General features: G+C 35.9%; 1 protein-coding gene across 2 annotated transcripts in view; it reads left to right on the top strand.

Annotated features, from left to right (window-relative positions):
• The window catches only part of NWD2 (NACHT and WD repeat domain containing 2), a 57,872-nt gene that overhangs the window by 19,136 nt on the left and 25,417 nt on the right, over positions 1-13,319 (top strand). The window contains exons 2-3 of one of the 2 annotated variants that reach the window (XM_027457258.3): positions 1,588-1,676; positions 6,592-6,708. In XM_027457258.3, the coding sequence (XP_027313059.1) occupies positions 1,588-1,676; positions 6,592-6,708 (206 nt within the window). Of the gene's footprint in view, positions 1-1,587; positions 1,677-6,591; positions 6,709-13,319 lie in introns of those variants that run through there. The other variant, XM_027457259.3, reaches the window with a different exon arrangement.

Here is a 13,319-nt window from a genome sequence, read left to right as displayed (position 1 = left end):
TTCTGGACCATTCTTTGTCTTCATAAAACCGTAGCATGTCTGGTGGATTTTAAAGCTAGAAATCATGAATAAATAACATTGTTGTTCTTAGAGAGGATGTTTTATGAAAACTGCCACACCTCTGACTTTTTTCCACATCAAAGGTTTGTCGAGGAAGGGTTGTGGTAAATCAGATTGAGTGGATTAAGCTTGTGGTTGTACTTTTGAGCCTTTGTGGTATAGCCTTTTTCCATGAATGCAGATTTCACAAGAAATAATTTCTCTGGCGGTGTTCTGGATTATTCTCTGTTTATAAAGGACAATAGTATTTTTACCACACATTTGTGAAATCCATAATTTAATTCAGTACGCTAAATTCTTAATCTTCTCCTTGGTATTTTACTATATCTCTGAAATATTACACAACCTCCTAGAACTGTCAAAATTAAAAAATAAATAAATAATAATATAAATCTGTGGCCTTGGTTCTGTGAACAGACCTGTGACTTTAAATGTATCGACTGTGGCTGTAATAAATAAAACATTATTAGACTTGAATACAAGTCTTTGGTTTACAACAATATGGGACTTGTTAAATCAGTTTTAACCGATTCTTTTGTTTCAGTTTAGTTATACAAACATTACTTTAACTGCATTAGGTGTTCTCCATCATTCATAAGTCAGCGCTTTTTTTGTATCCCTTTTTTTGCAGTACTTGGTTTACAACAGTTGTGTTTTATTTGTGAAAATAACTATGTAACAGTGTCAGCCTTCTGTGCCTTAACGCAGGCAATGCTGGCCACAAGCTAGGCCTAGTAAAATCCATCACATATCTTAATCTTATTTGGAGGGACAATAAAATAAATTATCTATACAAGGTCTAATTACAAACCAAATCTACTTCAAATCCGACTGGCTGTTTCTTGAGTGATATGTTTTATATGAATGTGCTCAGACTAACTTGCACAGACAGAACATAGTAATAATTTTGTCATCCTATTACGATATTGTACTTTATTATCAAAATACGTCATTCTGCATGAGGAGAATAACATGATGTCACAACTGCACATTTAGTATGCTATTAGGAATCACGTGGACCAAAAAATACCATAAGTAAGATGCTGTTATTTCCTTCTGCCTTTTAAGGTACTATCAGGTTGAAGTTGAGGAAAGTGATAGCATTTGACACAATGTCCTTAATTAACGTTACTAGTTTATTTCTAAGTGCAATAGTCAGTTTCATCTTTGGTGTATCTCTTTGTTTTATGTTTCTAATTAGTAAAATCCAACTTCCTAAAAATTAAATTGAAGTCAAACTGGTAAATTCTTATTGCTGAATGGCAAAATGAATTCAGCTGCACTTTACTGAAATATACACTGCATACAAAGATAGGTATTGAACCTGATGTTGCACACATAAATGCAGTTATGTGAGACAGAATAAAGTACAACATACAGTTTGGAGATCAAATCCCCAAACTAGATTTTCACCAGGTGTGTGTTTGTGAATTTTAAGGGCTCTTTTTATGTGGATAAATCAGTGTCTCTGACTGAAAGAAGAGAGTTCATACAAATATTGTTAGTAACATCTTTTTTCCAACACAGATACAATAGCAGAAAGGAATGCCCTGAGAGAGCATGTGTATCCTAAGCTGAGAGAATTCTGCAGGGAAAATTATGGCCTGGAATTTCAGGTAGGTTTCAGTGAATCTTGCATGATGATAAATATTATTTCTTGCAATTAACTCTGTTCAGAATGTATAACGTTTCTGAATATTGTATGTGTTGTCTTATCACTGGTTAAATAGAAAATTACAAAACTATATTTCATATATATGAATTGTACTGCACTGATGTACTGAAACTATCTTACAGGCAGATTTGAGGTAAATCCAGAACAGATTAAAAAAATGCACAGTTTTACAGCACAGTATCTCACTGTTGGTACAAGCAATACAGCAACCAAGTGACAACATTCACATTAGAAACTTAAACAAACCACCTTCATTTTAACTGTTTAAGGATAAATATCAGAGCTGAAATACTGTGCTCTGATTCTAGAAACCATATGAAAGTTAATGTCTTCCCTTTGATATATTTTTAATTTAATGTCATCAGCATTATATTTCATCATCTGCATAGTCCCCTAATTTTTTTAGCTACTTACCGGTTTGTCTTCTACTCTAATGTGGAAAATGATTTAACCAGGTGAGTATTGAAAATCTGATTTTAAAAAATGAATGCGGAGTATTTCAACAAAATTCCTATTGTGCTTATATACTATGGGATTTGCTTCCTTTAGTGTCAATCATAACGTTCCCATTGCTTCATTCAATTCAAATTTTCCTTTGTACTGTGGAAGACACATATACAAATTTGGTAAGAGCCAATTAGTAAATAAATACAGTTACATTTGATTTAAAATGCATTGAGTTTGGCATCACAGTTACATTACTGATGGTTTTAAGTCAGATATATCCTCATTCACAATCCAGTAAGGTCAATCAGACTCATTTATGTCAGTGTGCCTTGAACTGGCTCTCTGTTAAGAGAAACAAGTGCTGCACGCAATGTTGTAAAAATGTTCGTTTTTTCAAAATATCTGGTTCTACATCTTCAAGCCTCCGTCACATACTAATGTTAGGATCCCATGATCATTGACCCCAGAAACTCATCTCTTCGGAGTATAGCTTCCTTGACAACAACTATTGCCTTTTAGATAGCATCCTGTTCCTCACAGTGTGTTATTCCTGATGTACGTGCAGCTGGCTTTTAATCAAAATAACAAGTTCTTGAATTAGGATATTTGGTCTTAATTCCCTGAGTCACAATGGAGTTGCTGAGTCTGCATGGTGGTAAATTCCAGAGTGATTTCTGATTATGGCTATATAAGAACTTCCTCTGAAGGTCCTAGCTCATCAGCTGATTGGGGAGCCCCAGGTGCAGTGGTACATGCAAGGAATATCAAAAGATACTGAAATAATAAAACATTTCTCTCCTGTTACTACCATTCGTGGAAAATGCCAATATAAACTCTCTCAGCATCTTAATTTCTCAGTCATCTTTGAGGAGACATGTCAGGGAGAGGAGGGAAACGTCTCCTCCAAACAGACCATAATGCCATGAATTCTTAGTGGGAGAAAGCATGTCTGTCTTCAGCTGAATTGTAATGTAGTCTCTAGGGGAGGAATAATTAAGTTTACTCTAGTTGATATTCATGGAAGCAAATTATTTTATCATATAGTTTCAACACCAGGAGAGTCCATATGTGATATGAGGTCTGAGAGACAGCTCCACTGACACATTTCTGGAAACAACTAGAAAGTTATCACGTTACCGAGGAAGCACAGTAGAAAAACTTGCACCCAAAATTACCAAGGGAAAATTATTCTGCAGGAGGCACTGAGGTAGACTTTATCAAAGCATTTTTTCTGCCTTTCCTACTCCTGATGGATTGCGTTTCTTCTGTTAGCATGCAAAATAAACACTGCAGATTTTAGTGCAGTGGTGTCCAGAAAGTACTGTGTACTTTTCAGTTACAGAGTTACATTTATATTTCTCTATGCAGACCAGAACACATAACTTTGCATCCTATTACATGATCCTGTACTGAACAAACATGAGTGACCTCAGGGGTGGCTACCACAAAGGCATTACAATATAAGCTGTTCTGAAAACACCCTCTGCATGATAAATCATGACCTAAGTGAAATGTTCCAAGACAGTTCCAAGTTCCAAGACATTCATTGCTCCACCTACCACTGAGTCATCTGGCTCCACTGATAAGCGCTGCAGGTGTTGCAAGGCGTGAGATCTGTCAGGCATCCTAAAGTTGGTGGGAGCTGTTAGGGAAGATAGCCACCTGTGTGTGGAAGCAGAACAGAATGTGTTAAATCGCTCTATGGATTTTATTGCTCAATGCACTTCCTTTTCTACAGAATCAGCAAATATTGCTGAAAAACAGGTATTGGTTAAAACAGAAATAAAGTTAGCAGAGAAACATGCTTCCAGAATGCATAGTATTTTATACCTGGAATATAGTATTTTGGAGGTGTGGGGGAATACAGAGTAGTTAAAGAAAGTAGTTATAATAGAGAAATTTTGGAAGGTAACAGTAGTTAATTAACAGCATATTGTTCTTTTGTTCTTGAGAACAATGGGCTGTTTCAAATCATTTTCACTGTGTGAAAAAAGTAGAGTCTTTGTATGAATGAAAACTTTTAGTGTCTGTAAGCAGTCAGATGCAATAGAGATAAAATTATTCCATTTAATTAGAAAAATCTATGAAACTATCACAGCAGTAGGACAAAAGCTAAACAAACAAAAAGAAGCACTGAATTGTGAATGAGAAGTCTCCATTAGGTGACTTGTGTGGAACTAACCTCAAGCAGCATCAGCCCATCTTGTTGCACTGGCTTGTGCACAGAGCACTGGTTGTCATCTCACTGTGACAGCCTTACTGAACGTAAAAGTGGAGTCAAGCCATTCTTCCAAGTGTAAGTAAAAATATACTTAAGTATCAGACACAGATGTCTTCCTGTTTCATTTCCTTCATTTAGTAAATCATATTTATTTTAGTTGGCACAAAGAATAACTGATAAGCTTCTCCATTTGAAATTGGTGGTGCCTTCAAAGGTTTGATGGCTAAAACATTTGTTTTTGCAGGACAAAATTATACATTAAGATATTATGCACCAAAATTATGTTACCCAATAAAAATAATCTATAACCTTATAACACTTGGAAGGCAGGTGCCGAGCCCCTACAATATACAATATGCCAGAGAATTTCCTCTTCACATTTACAGTGTTATCAGATTTCTGAACAGTTAATTAAAATAGAAATTGCCTTTATGTTTCAGATGAACTTGAGCAGCAGAATAAATTTCTTCAACCACTAATTCAAATGTTTTTGACTGTATGCTAAGATGCTCTAATTTTATGACTAGAATACTTAAGCTCTATCATACATCATTCAAGTAATCAGACAGCTGAATACAATATGAAGTTCAGGAATGAAGTCATGTAGATAAATAACAGACAGAAGAGAGAAAGCAGAGAACACTTTTTTTTTTTTTTTTTTCCTAATCAGATTAAAAGAGAAAGGGCAGAGAAGAAATCAGTGAAAATGAGGGAGATAGGAAGGCTGTTTGAGATGTGATATTATAAAGCAGAAGACTCTTGTTCCAACAACATTTTGGAACGAAGAGTCTGTAAAAAATAAAGATGCTAAGTGTATTTTCTTGGCAGCATAAGCTACAATGCATTTATACTTCGGGCTGTTTCACTCATGATCAGTATATTACCTAGTGTGTTTGGCAACAGAGCTCCTACTCCAGCAAATGCTGATACAGGTCCCAAACTTTTCTGCCTGAAATAACCAACAAGGCTGTTGGTAGTAAAATTAAACATGGGCATAAATAGTTCTAGGATTAAACCTTGTCATTTATTGTTATGAGAAATTTCCCGAGGAGATTAACCAGCTGTACACTGGTGAATTTTACATCAACCCACTGTTAGCTCTTATGTTAGATCTTTGGGCTGATTTTTTGATCTATTTAGACAACAATCAGTGGTGTGTTTGTGTTTCTCACAGCAAGAGCAGGGTGCTCTCACAGCACAAATAATTTTATAATAGGTAATATTCATGTCTCAATACAATTTTGATTTTATTTTTTAAAACTGGCAGTTTGGACTTCTTTATTCAAGGTACATGTGTAATGTAAGCTATCAACAGCAGCTTAAACTAGGGCGTAGTAGCATGTACCATAAGTTTTATTCCAAAATCTATAAATGCATACATATGATCCCTATTCTTTTAATTTCAGTTGTCCACAATAAGAATTCAGCCTCTTAGTTAAAATGTGTAGTGAAATCACACTTCGTCACTTAATTTCTTTAAATAAGTTTAACATCCCTATTCCAGTTTCTGTCAGGAGTTTGTTTGCATCCCATTACCATCACAAAGCTGAGTCTGCAGCTATAAATGCAAGGCTGAGCAGCAAGCTGTCTGCCATTGCATATCTGTACAATCTTTGCTTCCAAAGTAACAAAGACCAGCCAACAAAGGAAGCACGATATTACAGAACTGCACATATTCTTTCTTTTGAGCCATGCGCACAGGATGGTTTTATATCCTGTGGCTACAAGTGACATGGGGTGTCAAGTCCTAGTCTTGAATATGATCTACAGCAAAACTCCCATTAATTTCCGTGAAGCCAGGATTTTATCAATGCTTTTGTCATTATTCTTACCTATCCATTATATGCAATCTAGTAGCAAATAGAGACTACATCAAATCAAGATCTTGTCATGCTAATCTCTTCACAAAAATATGAATGTGAAATGAGAGCCTGTCCCAGTCCTAGAGTGTACTTACAATCTAAACAGAAAAAAAAAAAATCTGGGAGGGAATATAGAGGCTCAAATTGTTATTACTTAAGGAAACCCTGCCAGCCTACATGAGGACTGGATATAGATCTCATTGCCTTTCATAGCACTGCAGAACAATGCCTAGCAGTACACAACATGCTGTCAAAGTTAATTTTTAATTTTATAAGTAGAAAGAGCATATGTTACATTAACAATAGTACATATTATTATTTTCCAGGTCATAGACTTATACTGGGGAGTAGAAGAAGATGAATGGGACAGTCCTGAGCTGCAGAAGACTCGCATGAAGTTGTTAGAAGATTGCCTGAAAAGTTCTGCAGGTCCATGTTTTGTTGTGGGTATAAAAATAATGTTTTCCTTTACAACAATAGTAGCTTTGAGCTATCCTAACGTGCAATTCAGTAACAAATGTATTCTTTTCTTCTTTCTGAATATTTGATATTCCTCACTGTACATCTGCTGTACTGCAACCAACAGTTTCCCTACACAGCACTGTACAGTAACTGTGACTATTCCCTATGAGTGGAGAGGAGGGAAGGATCTTTCATGAGCAGTCCCTATAGCAAGCTGTGTTTTAAAACCACAAGATGTGATTTTACTACCACCACAGCAGAAGAAGACGGACTGCTTGTGTAAGGAGGCCACCGCTAATTAATTCTTGGCACTTCTCAGACATGAATTATTGGCTGGCGTAGAAGGACTTAGCTGCAGAAGCGAAGCAGCAGGCAAGAGCTATCTCCTCTCATCTGGGTTTTGCTGTTTTGTGTGGTAAGCCCAGGACAAGTTAGGATGCCATTTATTAGTGTGTGGAAAGACTGGAGGTCAGAGACAACCTGAGGAGAATCTGATTCTTTGATTTTTCCTGCTCGCTGCCTTCTCTTCGTTGTTGCCAGACTACGGCTTTTAGGATTCTTAAAAGAGTCAGTAAAACTGACAAAAAGGATATATTTTCAGTGGCTGTTTTTATTAGGCATAAAGGAGAGACCAAAACACTTCTACAGAAGTGCATTATAAAGCCTTAGCTATCTCTTTTAATGTCAGAGGTATCTTTCAGTAGATGAACCTGTTGTTTTATATGAAGCTCAACAAACAGTTTTCAGCTATTCCTCACAGCTTCTTCAGCTGAAGCAGTTTGAATTTATGAAGTCATGCCAAACGCCACATAGGGCTGAATAACTGAAAGGCACTGACAGTAGACTGTATATAATCCTGGTAGGTATGATTTTCTCCCTCCCAGTGAATGATACACAATAGATTTTGCTGTCACTGATTTTGTATTAACTGTACAATTCAGAATAGCATGAATTGTTATCTCTGCTGCGCTTAGAAAGATTTGTGCCATGTTTTAAGATGAACATAGGTCACTTGAAAAATATTTTAAGAGCAGTTTAGCGCATGGTATAATGACTGTATTAATTTTCAATGCAGCCAAAAAGTATACAGGCTTTTGATAAACGCATTGTTTGCAATGAGTTTGTCAGTTCAGTGGTAAGAACTGTACACTTAACAGCATCAATTAAAGTATCAAAGCAAAAGACTATATGATTTAAGAAGAATGTTGGCCAATTTTTCATATGAGAGGTACTATATGAAAGGGAGACTTCAGAGAACGTATAAAAATTACTACAATGAGTAGGATTTCCTATGATCAGGGATGCTTCTATAGAAGATAAATATTTCTATTATTCCCAAACTTATTTCATTCTTTATCAGCTGCCTTGAGTCTCCATCTTTGAGAGAAATACAGGGGGGAGTTATGACATTTTTTCTGTGCATAGTTGTAGGACTGTGGAGACATTAGGGTAAGTTTCCAGTTAAATTGCCCTCTATCAAAACTCTTCATTTGCATTTAAGAAGACAACCAACATTATTTTAACTATTGTAATCAGACCAGATGTTTTCAAGTAAGCATGCCTAATCCTGCTCAACTGCTTTTGTCAGTTATTATACTGGTCATTAGCAGAAGTTTCACTAAAATACAAGCATTTTGTTATTACAGGCCTTTGTACCAACTTTCAAGGACTGGTCTGAAAGTAAAAAACAATGTTGCTTCAGTTTAGCGTACTACTGAGTTAGGCATGGCATTTTTCTTCTAGCAATACCTGCAATCAACCATGTATGTAAACATGCATGCTCTGAAATCTCAGTGAAAAAAATGGCTGAATACACCATTGCTGAATAATTTAGCACTCAGAAGTTTGAAACTATTAAGAACTGCCTGCATGATGTTGTTTCTAAAGAAAGAAATCAAGCCAAACCAGAAATTTTAAACAGAATAAAACAGTCAGCAAAGAGGTTGCAATCAGCCAAAGACCTCAATATTTAGTCCAATTTTTCCAGCTACGGACTGGCGTAATAGCTCTCCCAATGTCTAGACTGGCAAAATTACATAAATCTCTTTATGCACATTTGTTTTTTCCTCTGCTATACCTTTGTGGGATGGGTTTTATTTCATTTACAACACAAATTGAAGATGATTCCATTCCAGAAAGCATAATTAGTTCTAATTTATGGTAACATAATTAAAAACTGACTTTGGCAATACAGACTTTGGGCAACTTCCCATTTCTTGAGAAAGTTCTGAAAAGCTTGCCACTTCCATCCAGCTGGGTATTTTCTTACTTTTCAATTGCTGCTTCCTTAATTCAAACTCAGATCTGAGTGTTCAGAATTAACTAACAGATATGAAATGATTATAGCAAGTGTGCCTGTATTTTAATATCAGATGAAGAGAAAATGAAATTACAGTGCAGAAGTTAGAAATTTTAAGCTTTTCTTCAGATAGAAAACAACAAAAAACAAATGCAAATGTATTTATAAACAAAAATGAGGAAGGAGATCTGAAAAAAGTAGGTAATTTGTTTCCTGTGGCATTTTCTTTGGGGATGTATAGTCTCCAACTTACCTGGTACCCGAGCTCTAGATCCAGTTAAGGGAGAGGGGAATTGTTGGGGCTTTCATTTGTGTTTTTGTGTTTGTTTGTTTATTTGTTTTCCTATGTTAAAGCAGTACCTATAATATGTGATCATTTAGAAACTCATAGTCTTTACTGTAGGTGTACACACATACTATGCTATTTTTGAACTACAACGTTATCAAGATTTACGAGGGAAAAAAGTACTATTTCTGTAGGAAAAATATTTTCCGTGCAAGTTTTGTACAGAAATCACACTGGTTGTCTCTGCACTTTAGATAGGGAGATTGAAATGTGGCACATTTATTACATTGTGAACTACTAAATTCTTCAGTACATAATGATAACCAAGATCAAATAAATACGTTTCCAGTGCATCACTGGAACCTTTACATTTTGTTAGGTCATGTTTCCCAGTAAATTGATAAGAGATGGCAATACAGTCAAGGCATTAGAGTGACAATAATGGTTATGTTATCATCCCCTAATTATGTTAGTACTGATCATGAACAGGATTCATCCATTTTGTATCTAACTTCAGTCTAGACTATACAACTTTAACAACCAGTAGAAAGGTGTAGTTACCTCTAGTAATATCTAAGTCAGCTTCTTGAGATGCACCTATTTCGTCATTGGCAGCAAAGAGACATTGGAAGGTAATTAGTTGCTAATTGAGGAACACAAGTGAAGTGTTTGATATTAAGGCTGTGCAGTGCTTGATATTTAGAGTGTTATTAATCTATAGGGAATATTTGCAGAAAGAGTTTACTGCCCTTTTCCTGGGGTTCCCTAACTAGTAGCCAGTACTAACCTGCTGTTGTTTCGCCTTGGTACAGATGAAAGAAGTGGCACGTTCCTCTGCCCTCCTCTTCGAATGCACCCTGCAAGCTGTAACATGCGGGTGCTCTCATCCAGCTGTGCAGCACCATGCAGTCTCTGCCTGAGCTCCTATTCTTGCATAAGCACATCCTGAGCAGTTGTAAAATGAAAGGGAGAAATAGCAGTAAAGTGTGAGTTTGTCCCCTGTAACAGTTTGCTCAGTTCAACATGTTCAAATTTGTGCTTAGATGCTGGTTACACCAGCACTTTCAAATTGAATTGCAACATATGAGACACAGAAGCCTCACGTTTCAAAAGTCATTGGAAAATGAAGCACTGAATCACAGCACTGAAAGACTACTACTAATACAGTACTAATCAAGGCGCTTATTCTGTCTTTAAAACCTGAGCACGTTGTAGGAACTTCTTGTTCCTCTTCACCTGAAGCATTCACTGAAGTCCTAGGCCAAAATACAGGCTTTTTGGTTATAGGGTAGGTTGTAATCTGCTTGTTAAAAAGAGCAGCCAGATTAAAAAGTTTAGCAGGTGTTCCCATTCATTGCCTAAAGGGAATACTTAATTAGCTTTTGATAATCTTTGCTTATTCTTTGTGTTTAGCATTACTAATGATAGTGTCCCAAGACATGGCAAAACGTCAAAGTTACTTCCTTATTTGTAACAGGATATACAGCAAAGGACTCTTTGTGCTTTGGACTCTGTCTTAGTAGAATTACAGTCAATGTTGTACAAAGACCAATACCAAATTTTAGCCAGCCTAACCACGTGTTTGTTTTTTCTTCTTCAATTAAATATTTAGTCAAAAGAAGTGTCCAGGATTTTGGTGTCGTATGAATATCATCAGACCCCTTTGTCACTGACTAATTTGTTTAGAAATTCAATCCATTTTTATGGTCAGATAGAAGGCAGCTACTATTTAGCAAAATCATGTAGTTAAAACAAGATCCCAAATGAATAAAAAATAATAATTTATTTACTCCTGATATTTTTTTTCGTTTTTTATCACATACTAATGATACATGTTCAACTTTACTTGCTGTCCCTTAAGGTCAGCATACTTATAATAGTATAAGGAAGGATACAACTTAGACATATAGTAAGTTATTTGTTGAAAGTTGGTTCTGGACAAGTTCTCATTACAGTGTGTTTCATTTGGACACATTTATACTGGAAAAACAAAATCACAACTTCAATGCAATTTGAAATTGACCAGCAGTAAGGATGAGGGACAGATTTATGAAGCAGATGTATGACTGCTAGTGCTTAAGCACAATAACTAAATCAAATAACAGAAAACACTGAGTAGATTTGGCAACTGTCTAGAAATGAAGCAAATAAATACTTAAATGAATCCAGACTAACTTTCAGCTTTGACAGGTACAAATCTAAGAGATTCTCCCCAGCCATCATTCAGATCATGTGGTCCAAAGACCAGACCTTCTTCTACTTTTTAATTTTCTACCTGCTCTGTACAAACAGACATTGTAATTCACATTATCCCTCTGAAATTATTGACAGCTTGTTGTTAATTTCAGCATTAATGAGCTGGTAAGAAAGTCCTATTGAGATTCCAGTAAGATTTTAGATGAATATTAGCAATTTGCAATATTTGGCATGTCCTTAAATCACCCTGAAGTGAAATAGAAGACGAAATATGGTAAAATCAAGAAGCAAAGTAGTTTTAACATTTCCAGATCTTTTTGTTCCTACAGTATAATACATGCTTGAATCATCCTATGAAGCACACTGCTATGTGTTTTTCTTTGCTTGGTGCTAATGCTTGATAATTAATTCTAAGCGCATTCCAGCTCAGAGAAAAATCCAAATTGTTTTACTCCCAACTCTTCTGAAAATATTCCACTTCCAGTTCAGTTCTGGTATTACCTTACGATTTATTCCTGATACAAAAACTTAATACATACAGGTTCTGGAACATCTGATTTACATTTTGCTTTTGCTCTCTGGGGAAAACAGCCTCATATGTAAAGTTAGGAAGACTGAAGTCAGGAAAATGTGTCTATATTAAAACAGCCAGGTCAGGCTAAGCACCAAGGAATTCAGCAGAAGGTAGAAAAGCTTAGTGCATTTCAGAATTTAATTTTCCTCAAGGAAGCAGATCTAGATTATAGTTTTTAAATGAATGAGGAGAAACAGCTGAAACCAGATGTAAGCACAACAGCCCACTTCTCCCAATAAAGTTTACTCAAAGGAAGAAGTATCAACCCCTGAATTTTCTCATTCAGCATCTGATTTGAAATCCATCCAAATAAGAATTCCTACTAATATAAGTGGGTTTGGAGTCATACATCATATCAGGAACTGCTCCGTATGACTTGCTGGCATTAATGTTGGCATTAAGTAGGAGGTCTGAGGACACTAATCCTGTTTTGGGATAACTGACAGGAAAGACTTTTTCATGAACGTCAAAGGAGAGCTCTGTGTATTTTTTAAAACCCTTCCAAATGGAACCAGTAATTACATTTTAAAGGCATAGTATGTGACTTTCCCCTGGGCAAGCCTTGGTCTTCATTCAGACTAACAGGCCAAGGGCGGATAACCTTTTCCATGGTGTTTGTCTCTGAACAACACATACACACAAAAAGTGGAATCGAGGGCAGGATAATATTATATGATTAAGCTATTGTAAGTGACTTCCTTGATCTTCTTTAGGTCTGTGAATGTATTTTCCTGTGAATCATCTCTGATTCTCTAAATCTAAAATTTAGGGTCTAAAAATTGTTATCCATTTTTCAACCATAACCCATTGAAAATAGCTACAAGATTCATCAGGCAGCTTTTGCATGCAACATCAAAACTGCATGTTTTTCATTTGTTTCTTGATGCAGTCTTTAAATAGCTTGCATTTTAAGCCTGCAGAAGATTGTACATGATTTGTACTAAGTCACTGTGTTTCTTTTTTGGGACATAATTGGAATTTTTGGTGCTGCCTTCCAGAAAGGTTAAGTATGATATTTAATATGAATGACCATATTAGTGAGAATGAGATTTGCGTAAACTCAAATTTGCTTCATTCTGTTCATAATGTGCAGAGGAAGACATAGGCTGCCTGAGATTTATGAGATCTATTTTTCTTTGGAGCCTCAAGAGCTGTACCAAACCATCTTCTGAGGTAGTATTCTAATCAACTAGATGTAATGTTCTACGCTGCAAATGAAACTGTATATCAGAAAGCC

This window comes from Anas platyrhynchos, chromosome 4, assembly GCF_047663525.1.
Source record: "Anas platyrhynchos isolate ZD024472 breed Pekin duck chromosome 4, IASCAAS_PekinDuck_T2T, whole genome shotgun sequence".
NCBI classification, from domain to species: domain Eukaryota; kingdom Metazoa; phylum Chordata; class Aves; order Anseriformes; family Anatidae; genus Anas; species Anas platyrhynchos.
This window is presented reverse-complemented; position numbering and strand designations above follow the sequence as displayed.